This window comes from Prenolepis imparis, unplaced genomic scaffold (assembly GCF_030444845.1).
Source record: "Prenolepis imparis isolate NDT839.2.m4 unplaced genomic scaffold, iyPreImpa1.0 SCAF_7, whole genome shotgun sequence".
Lineage (NCBI taxonomy): Eukaryota > Metazoa > Arthropoda > Insecta > Hymenoptera > Formicidae > Prenolepis > Prenolepis imparis.
In genome coordinates this window covers 3616174-3631735 of record NW_028141165.1, presented here as the reverse complement: position 1 = coordinate 3631735, position 15562 = coordinate 3616174, and the positions used below count along the sequence as shown (strand labels likewise).

The 15562-nt window shown below is 29.7% G+C and overlaps 3 protein-coding genes and 1 non-coding gene across 5 annotated transcripts; 2 read left to right on the top strand and 2 right to left on the bottom strand.

Annotated features, from left to right (window-relative positions):
• Nucleotides 1-541: 541 nt before the first annotated feature.
• On the top strand, nt 542-3765 carry Yip2 (yippee interacting protein 2). Its single transcript, XM_083041758.1, has 8 exons — nt 542-731; nt 1437-1603; nt 1691-1822; nt 2035-2299; nt 2475-2650; nt 2764-2964; nt 3095-3249; nt 3407-3765. The coding sequence occupies exons 1-8, from the start codon at nt 713-715 to the stop codon at nt 3489-3491; spliced, it is 1200 nt and encodes a 399-aa protein (XP_082897884.1). The 5' UTR covers nt 542-712; the 3' UTR covers nt 3492-3765.
• A 42-nt stretch (nt 3766-3807) lies between these two features.
• Nucleotides 3808-7325, bottom strand: LOC145938266 (4-vinylanisole receptor). The gene is made up of 7 exons (XM_083041759.1): nt 6844-7325; nt 6318-6581; nt 4562-5085; nt 4385-4484; nt 4208-4315; nt 3994-4149; nt 3808-3894 (listed from the first exon to the last, which is right to left on the bottom strand). Exons 2-7 carry the CDS (start codon nt 6576-6578, stop codon nt 3841-3843), a joined length of 1203 nt encoding a protein of 400 aa, XP_082897885.1. The 5' UTR covers nt 6579-6581; nt 6844-7325; the 3' UTR covers nt 3808-3840.
• Trnag-ucc (transfer RNA glycine (anticodon UCC)) lies at nt 5447-5518 on the bottom strand. Its single transcript has one exon. It is a non-coding gene; the product is annotated as a tRNA-Gly (tRNA).
• A 538-nt stretch (nt 7326-7863) lies between the features above and the next one.
• Nucleotides 7864-15498, top strand: Su(r) (dihydropyrimidine dehydrogenase su(r)). Of its 2 annotated transcripts, XM_083043193.1 has the most exons (16): nt 7865-8141; nt 8784-8894; nt 9994-10326; nt 10569-10877; nt 11043-11369; nt 11535-11745; nt 11917-12101; nt 12417-12632; nt 12717-12881; nt 13019-13171; nt 13245-13365; nt 13610-13872; nt 14290-14466; nt 14690-14914; nt 14992-15149; nt 15267-15498. In XM_083043193.1, exons 1-16 carry the CDS (start codon nt 8091-8093, stop codon nt 15337-15339), a joined length of 3078 nt encoding a protein of 1025 aa, XP_082899319.1. In that variant the 5' UTR covers nt 7865-8090; the 3' UTR covers nt 15340-15498. The 2 variants fall into 2 exon arrangements, with proteins under 2 accessions (XP_082899320.1, XP_082899319.1); XM_083043194.1 differs by lacking the exons at nt 14690-14914; nt 14992-15149; nt 15267-15498 and having other exon boundaries at nt 7864-8141; nt 14298-14464.
• The last annotated feature ends 64 nt before the right edge of the window (nt 15499-15562 follow it).

The window sequence follows — 15562 nt, the reverse complement described above, 5'->3', positions numbered from 1 at the left end:
TATAATAATATAGCTGTGTGTGCTTTTATAATCTGATTCTGATCTTTTATAATCTATAAAATTAGTATAATTTGGTATTTATAAAATAGAAAGAGAATAAGTATAGAAATTGTAAAGAAAACATTTTTATATATTTTTATATATACGATAAACGTAGTAAAAAAAGAACCTTGAAACATTCTAGCATATACAAAGTGTCCAGTAATATAATAGAAAGAAAGCGATATTTTGTATAAAATGTAAAGAAGAAAAATAGATAAATTATTAATTATTTTCATTGAATTGAAAAAGATTTTAAAAGAGAATTTTTAATATAAAAGTAGCATATACTATTTATTGCGCAATTTGACTATATCATGATTTATTGAACACCCCTAATTCTAATTACATGCACATACAAAATTTATATACATGTTCACAAGATGGCATATAATAAACAAGCGGTATAAGGAAAACGAGCAAGAGAGAAAACGTTAAAGTTGAAGTAACATGGCAATATATATCGTCCCTCTCCCGACACACCCATGATGCAGCACATATATTTCGATAAACAGCTGATTAACACACGAGTGTACTTTGATCTTTGATCCTGCTCAAGTGAATATAACATCGTTTTCATTAGATTCCGGCTAAAACAGTTCCAAGAGTATCTCGCCAACCTGGTGATACTACATCCTAGAGATTCGTAGAAAAGAGGAAATATCTCGCCACGATGTCCATCGTAACGAAAGGTAAATATGCGAATCGAGAGAGAGAGAAAAAAAAAGATATTATTAAAAAAATCTTCTCGCAGAGAATCGCGAGATCTCAACATATATGCGATTTAGAAATAGAACTGTCTTTTTGTTAATATTTTATATGTTAATCGCATTTTGTTAACACTTTGTGTTTAAAAAAAACAGGTGAATTCATATTCATATGTTTTAGATAAAAGAACGTCTCTCGAACGTGTATCTCTATTTATTTTTAATCACACTCTCTAACTTTTTTTTATTAAAAAAGAAAAAAGAAAAACTATATAAATATGGGAAGTATAATCAAAATAGACAGATGATCTAATATATACACACAAATTGATGTTCAATATATAATTAATATAAGTAATCAGTATATAATAAGAATTGAACATTATAAAAAGTTATTAAATAATAAATATTTTATACAATATTTGTACGAAAGAGAGAAGTTTGTTTATCTGTCATCAAACTCAGAATATTCAATATATGTGCCATTTTTTTAAATACTTTAAACATAATTTTATAATTATACATGTGAAAAATTGATCAAATTTTATATATATATTTATTATGTAAGCAGTTTTTTCAATAGTCAAATCATTCAGCTCTCTTATAAAAGAAAAATGTATATATATAAAATATATGTAGGCTCTCTTGCTATATCATTTTTAATTAATAGAATATTGAAATTTTTTATAGGTGTTTTTATTGTTGCTGCAAAGCGTACCCCATTTGGTACAATGGGTGGCGTGTTTGTGAATAAAAGTGCAACTGATTTGTCAGTTGTTGCATCAACCGCTGCAATTCAAGCAGCAGGTCTAAAACCAGAGAAGATAGATAGTGTTGTATTTGGACATGTCATGGCAGTAAGTGTTGCAGATTACAACAATTGACAATTATGAATTCTTTTGCAATTCTTGTGAATTGATATATTTTTAATTTTTGTTTCATAGTCATCATCTTCCGATGGAGGTTTTCTAGCGAGGCATGTTTTATTGAAATCAGGAATTCCATTGCAAAGGCCAGCATTTGCTGTAAATAGATTATGCGGCTCTGGTTTTCAAGCAATTGTTAGCGGAGCTCAGGTTGGTTCAGAATTCTATAATTTTTTATAAATATTTAATTTGCAAAGATAAAATAATATTATTACAACGTAAAATTTTACAGAGAAGTTAATATACAATTCCGAAAATATATAAAATAAAGATTATAAAAATTAACTATAAATAAATCTATATAAATATAGGAAAATAATGCAGAAATTAGAGTTGTTACAGCAGTATATAATTTTTTACAGAACATTTTAACAGGAGAATCAAAGATTGTCTTAACGGGTGGTGCAGAAAACATGAGTCAAGCTCCTTTCGTTGTGAGAAACATTCGTTATGGAACTGCTTTGGGTCAGAAATATGATTTTGAAGATTCACTCTGGCTTGGATTACTAGATAGCTATTGTAATTTGCCAATGGGTATGACTGCGGAGAAACTCGGTGCCCAATACAACTTGAAAAGAGAGGAGGTTGATCAGTTCGCCCTGAGCAGTCAGCAACGCTGGAAAGCTGGTAAATATCATTAGTATCTTATTTAATATAGAGAGTTTTATTTCTCATACCTAATGAAATAAGTGGAATGAAATAATTAATTATCAAATCAGTCTTATTTTTAATAGACTAAAATCCTAGAGTTTCTCTAACTTAACTTAAGGATGTTTAACAAAAAAATAAATAAACATTACAGCACACGATGCCGGTCGTTTTAATGAAGAAATAGCGCCTGTGCAAGTGAAAATTAAAAAGCAGGATACAGCTGTCAGTGTAGACGAGCATCCGCGTCCGCAAACGACAATAGAAAGCCTGACTAAACTAAAACCAGTTTTCCAAAAAGATGGACTAGTAACAGCTGGTTCCGCATCGGTACGCTGCATTTTTTTTTAATTTATAAACATAAAGCAATATAATTTATATATATATATAGTGTTCTTTCAAATTTTATTATAATTAATTTAATCATTCTCGTTTTTTCTCAGGGTGTCTGTGATGGGGCTGGCTCTGTTATTTTAGCTAGCGAAGAAGCTGTCAAGACAGAAGGCTTAAAACCATTGGCACGTTTAGTTGGATACAGCGTTGTCGGCGTGGAGCCGAGTATTATGGGAATTGGTCCCGCACCAGCAATCAAGAACTTGCTCAAACTTACAGGCAAAACACTCGATGACATGGAACTGATTGAGGTGAGATTTTTAATTTCAATTTTGACTCATTAAATTATACCTTTAACACGAAAGTGCAAAAATAATGAACAATATAGCATTAAGATTTATATTTACTTTTGCGATGCATTAATTATGTCATTTCTCTTAGATCAATGAGGCGTTTGGAGCACAGACTTTGGCCTGTGCAAAGGATCTTAATCTTGATTTGAATAAATTGAACGTGAATGGTGGTGCTATCGCTCTGGGACATCCATTGGCGGCTTCCGGTAGCAGGATCACCGCTCATTTAGTGCACGAACTCAGGTACATTCGTATAAGCTACATATAATTATATATATTAATTATTATAATATATTATTATATTATAATTAATATTATAATTAAATATTAATATTATAATATAATTATAATTATATATATTTGTTAATATGAGTATTTCTTTATGAGTATTTGTTTGTAGGAGACGGAAAGCCGGAAAATTCGCTATTGGTTCCGCTTGTATTGGCGGTGGTCAAGGCATTGCTGTGATGGTCGAAGCGCTATAATCAACCGAGAAGACTGATCTACTAAATTTTTTCGAGACGTTTAACACTAATAAATACCGCGAAATAATAAAAAAAAATAAATAATACACGCGGTAAGTTTATCAATGCTAAACAATGCAAACAAGATTAATAATTTTTTATCGTTTAAATGTGGTGATAGTAATGATATATAATATACAAATAGATCATGAAAAATATTTTTATATTCAAAGCTTTTATATACTTTTGTACATATAGAGTGATATAACGTTGAATAAAACTAAAATATTAACAATTCTTTTGAGAAGTCGTGTAATCTCAAGAAAACATAATGTAACTACAAAATTCAATTTTAACGATAAATTCATCATTAGACAGTTGAACCTTGAAGTACTGTAAAAATTGAATAGGACATCCGTAATATCTAAAATACATAAAAATTATTAACTTTGTTACAAACATTTAAAAGTGTTACTTCAAAATTTAAGGCAATCTTACGAAAGATATTTAACAAATTGCGAACCTGTACGAAAGTATCCAATGATAGTAACATAATATCGCCGGCGCTCAAAATGAAAGGACGATGAGCCCTTATCATCATGATTTGTAGGCTGCGTGTAAATTCTTTAGTATTGGAGAACCAATTGCTCGAATACGCGGCTGTCACTATACGTAAACTCTAAAAATCATGTGTGCTTCTTTTGCACTTAATCGTGAAAATTTATTTAAATACTCACGTGGAGATATAGCTCATTACCGTGCCAGCAGAAAATGAATATCTGATACGTCATGCAACACATGTATGTCACCAAGCCAATTAGCACTGCTGGGATATAAACTTTCATCTGCAACACAACGGATCATTGAGATTGAGACCGAGCATATGTAGATCCATCGAAACAAATCAGATCTACCTGCGTTACGTTGAAAGCAATCAGGCAAATGATAATACAATTCGAGAGCAATTGGAGAAAGATGATGGTACTAAAAATGTCTTGAATCTCCCTCGTGAAACTGCAAATCAATGTAATTCATTACTTGGAACAAAGTTAAATTGTGCTATTTTCTTATAATTTTTTTTAACATCTTACAGGAATATTATATTACTGTGCATAGCGCATTGTTTGAGTTGCCGATAAGACAAGATCTTCTCTTCGGCTAGAAACGAGTTGTTCTTATTATTCTGTAGGCTTTTTTCATTATCTATTGAACTGATATTTCGCTCTAAGATTGCCAATTGGCAACAGGCGACCGTGATTAAACCCGTGACCAGTGTATCCAATGCTACATTATGGAAGCAGGCGATGATGATTGCGATACCCTGATGCCCTGCGGTAATCTCGAACGCCGGCGTCCTCGTTACATTGTAAGGGTACCATCCTTCCATAGGCAGTTGCCGTGAACGACCTGCAATCAGATCAGTGATTGGAGTGATACCCCAGCAGAACACCGCTATCGCGCCGAAGCTCTGATATGCCGCGTGGTGAAAGATGCCTTTCCACGTATATTTTATGAGGAGATCCTGATGCTTTTTGTCATAACGACTGAATGCGAAACTGTTGGCCATATCCAGAAGAGCCTGTATCCGCCTTTGACGACAAAGAAGAACAAACACCTGGAGATATCGATATTTTATTTATCTTCTTTCTTGCAGAATATACATGCATGCATACATAAATATATATAATAGTAATTTATGATATAAAATATATATTAAAAAATAATAATTAATATAAATCAATAGAAATTAAATAATAATTTTAAAATATTTATAAACATTTGTATAAATATTACTGATAAAATGTGTATTATATTATAATTATAATAATAAAATTGTAAGTTACAAGAATATTTGTAATGTGATAGGAGAATGTTGAGAGAATTCGTAAAAATTAAGAAAAAAATGAATATAAAAGATTAATTATAATCACTTGAAAGTGTATAAAATATTAGAAAGAATTAAAAAAAAAATGGTGTGCGATGGCCGGGAATCGAACCCGGATCAACTGCTTGGAAGGCAACTATGCTAACCATTACACCACCATCGCACCTTAATTCCATTCTAAATTTAGTGCCAGATATTACATTTAAAATCAATTTAAAATAATTTGTTCTTAAATATTAAAATATTGAAAAATTATAATTTACAATTACTATCATTTAATAACGGAAACATATAATAGAGTTATGAAAAAAATATTTTTTTGTACATATAATCAAGATGTAATTAACAAAATTAATAAAAGATATATTAATATATTTAGGATAATATAAATAGAAATACAAAGATTGTACTATTTCTGTTATTTATTATTCTCAAGAAAAAATTGTTTATTTATAAATTATATATAAATATAGATTGTCCATATATGCTCTACTATTTCTCTTATATTTTCGCTTGTACAAATTAATATCTTGTAATTTAATTGCAAGCTTTACTTTTCCTGAATTGAAAAATACAATGCAAAAATTATTTTTCTAATTATTTCTTTCGTGTATAAACAGAGATATAAAAGAAAAGAGAGCATATATGTATATGGGCTACCATCTTCAATTTAAAAAAAGATAAATCAAAATATATAATATTGGATAAATAATTTATATTAATTTTTTAGATTGTTTTTTTTTTGTAAAAAATCGTGTGATAAAAACAAATTTTATAAATTATGTGACTTAATCATATCGTTCTCGCACTGACAAAAAAAAATAAATTCATCGACATATAAATAATTTATTACTGATAATGAGTCCATATATATGTATATATAATGTATATGTGATTATGAGTTCTTTGTAATTCTATACATTCTATTAGGTATAAAAATTCTAATTAAAGATTGCGTTTACCTTGGAAGCGTGAATACAATTCGTCATCAGTATGGTCGCAAATGCAAGGATTTTCGACATATCTCCCCAATTGGCGAATACATTTGCTATCTCAGCGGCAAGCAAGATTCCCAAAAGGAAAATAAAACTACAGACGGTATAGAGCAGATATAAAATCCGGTATTTGCTGGCATGTGGTGGCCAGGTGCCCAAGAAATAAATAATCGATAGGCTCACTCTTAAGTGAAAATTCGGTTCGATTGTTCCTCGTTCTTTTGCCATTTTCTACTTGAATAACAGAGTCGTGAATATATCTACAGTTTAATTCGATGACAATGATTTATTTATTCAACGAACATAAAGTTAAAAATCTCTAAATATCGATTTTTTCTGTCTTATATTTAATTGAATTTATGTTTTTATATTATAATAATAAGTAATTAATTAAAAGTAAGCTAAAAATTAGTAAAAAAATAGTACATGTTGTAATTTATATTTGTGTAACGAATTTTTATAAAATTTATTTAATTAAGAAAAGTAAAATTACTTATAAGATCATGACTATCTCTTATCGCTTCGTAGCAGTTTACAGAGACAAAGAGATATATAACACACGATGGTCAATCGAAAATACCATTGTACTTTCCATATATTGTACCTTCGAATTAATCAAATTGGAAAGCTCCTGTAATAGTGGACAGAATCCTCTAATTTGTGAGAGATAATTGAACTCCTCTAATTTGAAATTCTATAGAACTATAGACTATTCATGACAAATTATAGTGTGATGTAACACTGGCTTTGTAATCAATCGCGACGCTCTGCTTTCATCATACACGCATGCTATTTGTAAATTATACCTTTGTCTTATCAGAGGATTACTATATTACGTACAATTACGAAAGCAGTTTATCTATAGATATGTATAGCAATAAGTCCCTTCGTAATTTTATGGAATAAGACAACACGAAGCAAACAACATTTCCTCGTGATGATCTATTGTGCAATGTGACAGTTGTGTGACAGTTTATTAACAGTGCCAATATAGTAATATAATTATTTTTAAATTTTAAAAAACTAAAAAAAATTTATTTGAATTTAGGAATTCAATTTAATATATTTAATTATATTTTTAAAATTATTTATTTGTGATTACACACATACTGATAATTGATAATCGAAGCAAAAACTGAAATTTATCATATATCTTTTAACCAGAATATAAATTATGTATTGTGTGTGTAAATTATATCAAATTTAAATTATATATTTATAGAGATATTATAAACACTTACTTTATAACATTCATTAATTTTTGCGTAATATATGTATATATACATATAATATTTAAATGTATTCCTATGAGAAAAATCAGTTTTATATTCTAGAGACAGACATAAAAGTTTTGAATAATAAATAATAAATAATAATATTAAAAATAAGATAAAATAAGATTTAGTACTCTACATTATAGGCGCGTATCTTTTAAATTTCTTTTACGAAGGTTATCTCGAGTTATGATTCATGCAGTGTAAGTGTATGAGGAGCGGCTACTCGAGTTTAACTTAGCTAATCAGTATAAATGCAAATGTCGAAGTGAACTGTCGCGTGACGAAGAATCTCGATATTTGTAGCAGGTAAACTCGAAGTGAGTTGCTTCAGTTACCTGTCACTTTGTAATTTCTGCTGCAATTCAGCAGATTCAGCTCTTTATATCGGTTTTTCCGCTGTGGGCTGCTTCATAAAGCTGCTGCGTAAATCTCCATATAATTAACTTTGTATACGCTCCGAAAAATGGCATTGTTATCGTCGATCGTGTTGAGTAAAGATGTTCCTGATATCGAAGTAAGTACGAATTTTTAATGTGAATAATAATAATGTAAGTCATTTCTAATTAATGATGTATAATTATTTCTAAAGCCAAAAAAAAAGATATTGGTCAAGAAAATATCCAAAGCTCTGAATGATTAGGATATATTATCAGACCAATGTCGGAATAATTTTCTTTTGGACCCTTGAAAAAAAATTTAACTTTAAAAAAATGTTTCTTTCTTCACAAATAAATTATATAATTTCTTATTCTTTTCATTTATTATATATATGTATATTTATATTTACTCATATTTATATTTATTTATTTATTATAACATATATGTATAATGTAACGTAATATTATCAATTAAAATGTATAATTTTCTATTTTCTTAAAACATTTTTTAAAATTAATTTTTTAGCTTATCTTCTTTCTATATTTTTATATATTTTTCTTTTATGTATCTTTTTTACATAAAGAGTAATATATATTATACAGAGAAATATAACATTTTTATGTATCTTTTTTATAAATATTATTTTTAACTCCAAAATAAAAATATCTTTCAACGGCTCTTGAATTAAAACATTGATGGAAACTATGATAATAATGAAATATAATAAATATTTGATATTTTATTTCTATTAACTATAATAGCGACTTACATCTTTTAGAATATACTAAACCTCAATCCAAAGTCCAAATATCATGCGAATCTTATACCATCGGCGTTGACCAAGCAGAACAAACAGCACTGGAAAAGAAACATCCACGAGAAATGTGATGTAAGTCATTTAAATTGAATCAATTACTTGGATAAAATTGATTTTCGCTTCAGAGAAAAATGAATTGTATATTATATATACAATTTATATCTTTTTTATATCATATTTTAATCATTATATTCTATAATTTATGTAGAATATAAATATATAAAATATATGTATATTAATACTTTTTGTATATTATAATAAAATAATTTTAAGAAATCTAAATTAGATAAAGAAATTCAATTTTATTATATAATATATAAATATAATATATATATATATATATATATATATATATATACAATATATATATAATTTTTAAAATCATTATATATAATAAATATATATTATATATAAATTTTTTAATATTCTGTTAGATATTATGTTACTCTATTATGTTATTCTATTAGATATAATATATATTTATATATATAAAGGAACATCATTGATTTCAGCAATATTTTATATGAAGAATTTGGTAATATTATCAAGTATTACATAATAAATGTTTTGAAGATCTATCAAAAGCAAAACAGTAATCTACTGATAAGATTGCAATCTCTCGTAGATTTCCTTATATCGTTAGCAATTATATTATTGTATAAATTTATTAAATTCCCATTGTACTATTTAATTTTACCGATAAATAACTTTTGCGTTATAAAAAATATACATAAAATAAACTTATAATAAATTATAAAAATTAATTTAATTATAAATAGCTGAATAGATTTAAATCAAAGTGCATTTTTTTTTGTTATCTTGAGCAAGAACAAGAGCGTTTATCGCAGATGATATTTTATAAAAGATTAATTAAAATTAATATTATCGATTCTCATGTATAATAAATATGTATATATGTATATAATAAATAAGTATAACATAAATTTGTGAACTAAGAGAAAATTTTAATATTCAAATATATAAGAAAATGTTAAAGACTTTTTTTTTATTCTGAATTCCAAAGCTCTTAACAATATATTCTATAAGATATATTTCTATTAATTGTGATGAGCAGATTTTAATTTGTAAAATATGTTGCAAACAATATTTTATTCGTTTCTTTTCTCTTTTTCTTTGATTTAGTTATCTTATTTTTTCTTTCTTCTTTCAGAGTTGCGTACCTTTGACAAAGAATTTCGACGATATCAAGCATACTACTTTGAGCGAACGCGGTGCTTTGAGGGAAGCTGCGCGTTGTTTGAAATGTGCTGATGCACCTTGCCAAAAATCCTGTCCTACACAATTAGACATCAAGTCTTTTATCACTTCTATCTCCAACAAGAATTACTATGGCGCCGCCAAGGCGATCCTGTCGGACAATCCTCTTGGTCTCACCTGCGGTATGGTTTGTCCGACCAGTGACCTTTGCGTGGGTGGATGCAATTTGTATGCAACCGAGGAGGGACCCATCAACATCGGCGGGCTGCAACACTTCGCAATGGATGTATGCAATATTATTTAGTAGCAATATTTAATTCAATAACTTATTGTAATATAAAATAACGATAAAACGTGAAAATTTGATTTAATTTTTTTAATCTTTGACTTTAAGATATATAGTAATATAATGTATATATTTATATATATATAATTTAATTTTTTACATATATTTCAAATAGTATATATTCAGTTTTATGTGTGAAACGATTAAATGATGAATAGAATTTATATGTTACATTCTTTCAGATTTTCAAACAGATGAATATTCCTCAAATCAGAATGCCCAATCAAACAGTACCTTGTGCAAACACGAAGATCGCCTTACTCGGTTGTGGACCAGCCTCTCTTTCATGTGCAACATTTCTCGCTCGACTCGGTTACGACGATATTACGATCTTCGAGAAAGAGAATTATATAGGCGGATTAAGTTCCTCCGAAATACCACAATATAGACTTCCGTATGACGTTGTCAACTTCGAAGTGGATCTTATTAAGGATATAGGAGTGAAGATCGAATTAGGAAGGTCGCTATCCCAAGATGATTTGACGATACGGGTAAAATTAATTTAAAAATCTATATTTTTGTCTTATCTATCTATTATATTTTTTAATCAATCTATTAAATCTTTTTATCAATATAATAATCTAACTTAAAATTTTGAAAAATATTATTTTGCAATCAATTTTAACAAAATATAAATGAATTAAAAAATGTTTTAGACTCTTCAAGATGCTGGATATAAAGCAATCTTTTTAGGAATTGGATTACCTGAGTCGAAGAATATATCGATCTTCGAAAATCTCACGCTGGAAATGGGCTTTTTCACCTCGAAGAGTTTCCTGCCAGTTGTTGCAAAAGGTAGCAAGCCGGGAATGTGCGCTTGCAAGAGCAACCAAGGACTTCCGTCTCTTCGCGGCAACGTAATTGTTCTCGGTGCAGGAGATACCGCTTTCGATTGTGCCACTTCCGCTCTCCGATGTGGAGCCAAAAAGGTTTTCGTCGTCTTTCGGAAAGGCTTCACCAACATACGAGCTGTCCCAGAAGAGGTAATTACCCTACCATCTATATAAAATATATATTTTTGCATTTAAACTCTAATCTGAAAATATAAAAATTGTAATTACAATTTTTTTAAATTTAGAGTTTAGATACTTAGAATGCATAAATATACTCGTATATTTGGTAGGATGAGACTTTAAAATTATTTTCAGATGGATCTGGCGAAGGAAGAGAAGTGTGAATTTATACCTTTCCAATCGCCGAAACGTATCATTGTTCGCAATGGAAGAATTTTTGCAATCGAATTTTGCAGAACCGAACAAAACGAGCAAGATGAATGGATCGAAGATGAAGAACAAAAATTTGTTTTAAAGGCGGACTTCATCATTTCGGCTTTTGGATCAGGATTGTATAATCCTGCTGGTGAGTAATATAATATTATGTCTACTATATAACATCAATTTGATATTATAAAAATCCAAGTTAATATATAATAATAATAATAAATCAGTATCATACAAAAATTAAATAAATAAAGAAATGAAAAAAAAATTGTAGCAAATAAAGAAAAATTATATTTGTGTGATGAAATAGTGAAGAATGCCATGGCACCAATTAAGATAAACAGATGGAATTTGCCGGAAGTTGACGAGAACACGATGATGACCTCGGTACCAGGTGTGTTTTGCGGAGGAGACCTTGCTGGTGTCGCTCAAACGACCGTAGAATCCGTGAATGATGGAAAGACAGCTGCGTGGTATATTCACAAATATATACAGGTGTGTCATCAGCTAATGTCTACTCTTTCTATCAATTATAAGTCTAAATTTTTTCAGGAATTATCTACGCAAAAACGTGAATTTTTTTCGATAGATTCTCAATAAATGTAGCTCTATTATTATTAATGTAATAATATAACAATAATTTAAAATAATAAAATTTTATAATTATTATTCTATCTTATTACGATAAATTTATAAAAAAATACACTATAATAAATAAAATTTTATTTACCTAAATTTTTCGACAAATTGGCAAAGTAATTTATGTTCTGCTGAGCTTGACTGTTTTTTTATATTTTGATTATCATGTAGGAATCTTATGACCTGACGGTGCCGAAAACTCCGCAATTGCCGAAGTTTCACACAGCTATCGATGACGTTGATTTAAGCATCGAAATGTGTGGATTAAAATTCGAGAATCCTTTCGGTCTGGCTTCCGCACCACCTTGCACCATCAGCGCGATGATCCGACGTGCTTTCGAAGCCGGGTGGGCCTTCGCTGTCACAAAAACCTTCTCCTTAGATAAAGTATCTTATTAAAGAGTAATTAAGTTACAAATGACATGTATATTTTTATTCTAACTTTACGTTTTCAATATTTTTTCTTCGCAGGATCTGGTCATCAACGTGTCACCACGTATCATCAAAGGCACAACGTCTCGCCATCATTATGGACCCGAGCAAGGTAGCTTCCTGAATATCGAATTAATATCTGAAAAAACTGCTGATTATTGGTGCGGCAGTATCACGGAACTGAAACAAGATTTTCCTTCAAAGGTATATATATATTTCAGCTGTTCGCTGAATTCACAATTTTAATTTAATGGAATTATGATAATATAATTAAAATAATCCTAATTAAAATATTTTACAAACCTTTTAATTATCAGAATTTATTATATATCTTTGCATAGATCATCATCGCGAGTATTATGTGCACGTATAACAAAGCCGACTGGACGGAACTGGCGAGAAAAGCGGAAGCAGCTGGTTCTGATGCTTTGGAATTAAATCTATCATGTCCTCATGGTATGGGCGAGTCCGGAATGGGCCTAGCCTGTGGACAGGTTTGTGTGTTCGCTTTTTTATATTCAAGTTTAAAGTGTGAAACGAATAAAAAATAGAATTGATTTTTTTTAGGATCCCGAATTAGTTAGAAACATCTCCAGATGGGTTCGCGAAGCCGTCAAGATACCGTTCTTCATAAAATTGACACCCAACATCACCGATATTCTTTCCATCGCCAAGGCAGCTTACGAAGGTAATAAATATTATTCTGAAATTTATATAAAATTATATCAATATGTGTACACTGTAAAAAAATAAAATAAATCGTAGCGTTACAGAATCAATAATTATGTTACAATTAATTAAAATATTTTATTTTTTCGCAATAAGCAGTTCTATATATGACTACAAAACTTTCAGTCTGATAACATTTTTATAAAAATTTATATATCGAAAATATTATAATCTATTCCGTTAATAATTAATGTTTGATACAGGCAAAGCCGACGGCGTTACCGCCATTAATACGGTGTCAGGATTAATGGGACTTCACGCTGATGCGACTCCATGGCCAGCAGTAGGTCTTAATAAATCCACGACGTACGGCGGGGTGTCAGGAAACGCTACCAGACCCCAAGCTCTGAGGGCTATCTCGACGATCGCGAAGCATCTTCCGGGATTTTCAATACTCGGTGCTGGCGGTGTCGACTCGGCCGACGTCGCTCTGCAGTTCTTGCATTGCGGTACATCGGTCATCCAGGTATAGCCAAGAATCTTCGTGTTTCTTTTTCTCTTATGCTATTCTTCACTGGTGTCTTCCACTACTTTCTTATCAATTTAGAATAATTAGAGAGCACGGAACATTAGAGCAACGCAAGAAAAAACAAATCTAGAGTAGATAATAAAAAAATACAATAAAAAATTTAATGGAAAACTTAATAAAATTTTATTCTTCTTGATTAGCGTTGATAATTCGTCAAAAATCGGAGACATATATTTTGCTGTAAAAAGTACTCGAAAAAAATCCAATACAAATTTCAAACTAGATTGAAATTGTAAATTGAAATGTTGAGAGAACACTCAATTATTAAGCATTAATCTCCAGAAGTAAACAACATTAAAATATAATTTTTTCGCTTTATATTATGTGATTTTGTAATCATTATTTAACACATAGATTTGCAGTGCCATTCAGAACCAAGATTTTACCCTGATAGATGACTACGTGACCGGCTTAAAAACGTTATTATACTTGAAGAGTCTAGCACAGGTGAAGAATTGGGATGGTCAGAGTCCACCGACCCTCAAACATCAGAAAGGCAAGCCTGTTTCCCTGCAACATGCGCTTGGCAAAGTAAGTTTTAACAATTTTTCAATATTTCGACAAATTTCAACGTAAGTCAAAACAAAATTAATCAAAGTTTGATTGAAGCTACAGATTATTAGATTTTAAATGTGAAGTTTTGACGAAGAAATATAGCTATATATCTCTCTTTCTTTTGTCATTACGTATTTTTTTATTAATTAGCTTATACTTTTAGAACACTTTTATCTCCTAAGTCTAAAATTTTCTGTAGAATGTACCGTATTTTGGCGCATATCAAAAACTGCGCGAACAAAAGACAGCCGAGTTGAAAGCTAATTCGAATCCCTTGGATGAAGACGTAACGATAACGCGACCGGCTCCAAGAGCGATCGCGCCGATACCTTCTGTCAAGGACATAATCGGCAAAGCGTTAGTACACATTGGTAGCTACAGAGAATTGGATAACAAGAAGCAAGTAATTGCTTTGATCGACGATGTACGTGAAATGATAAATTGTAGTAATTTGCCTAATATTAGGATCTATTTCATGTATCAAATTGCTCTCTCTTTCAGGATATGTGCATAAATTGTGGCAAATGCTACATGGCTTGTGCGGATTCCGGATACCAGGCGATCACCTTCGACCCTGACACCCACATCCCCAAGGTAACGGACGACTGCACCGGATGTACACTTTGTCTGTCTGTGTGTCCGATTATCGACTGCATCACGTAAGTTTCAAATATAATAATGTAATAATCTGTGTTTATTTTCTATTTGAATTTTATTTTATAGTTTATTTTTATCATTTTAGTATGTATATATATATATGTTCTTGATTTTTTCAGTATGGTTCCAAAAACAATTCCGCATGTAATTAAAAGAGGCGTACCGCCAAAAAATACAATTGAAATTTGTTAAATGAGATAATTCATCCGAAATTATTATACAAAGATTTTTATGTTTAACATAATTTTTTTACGTGCGCGCTCTTAATTATTAACATGTTACAAAAAATATATTATATGTTTAATAATAGAATAAATAATATTTAGCAATTGTAAATCGTAATATGTCATTATACAATTACTACTAGTAAACAATATAGTCTTCCTAAATTAAATATATAATTATCGTTAATAAA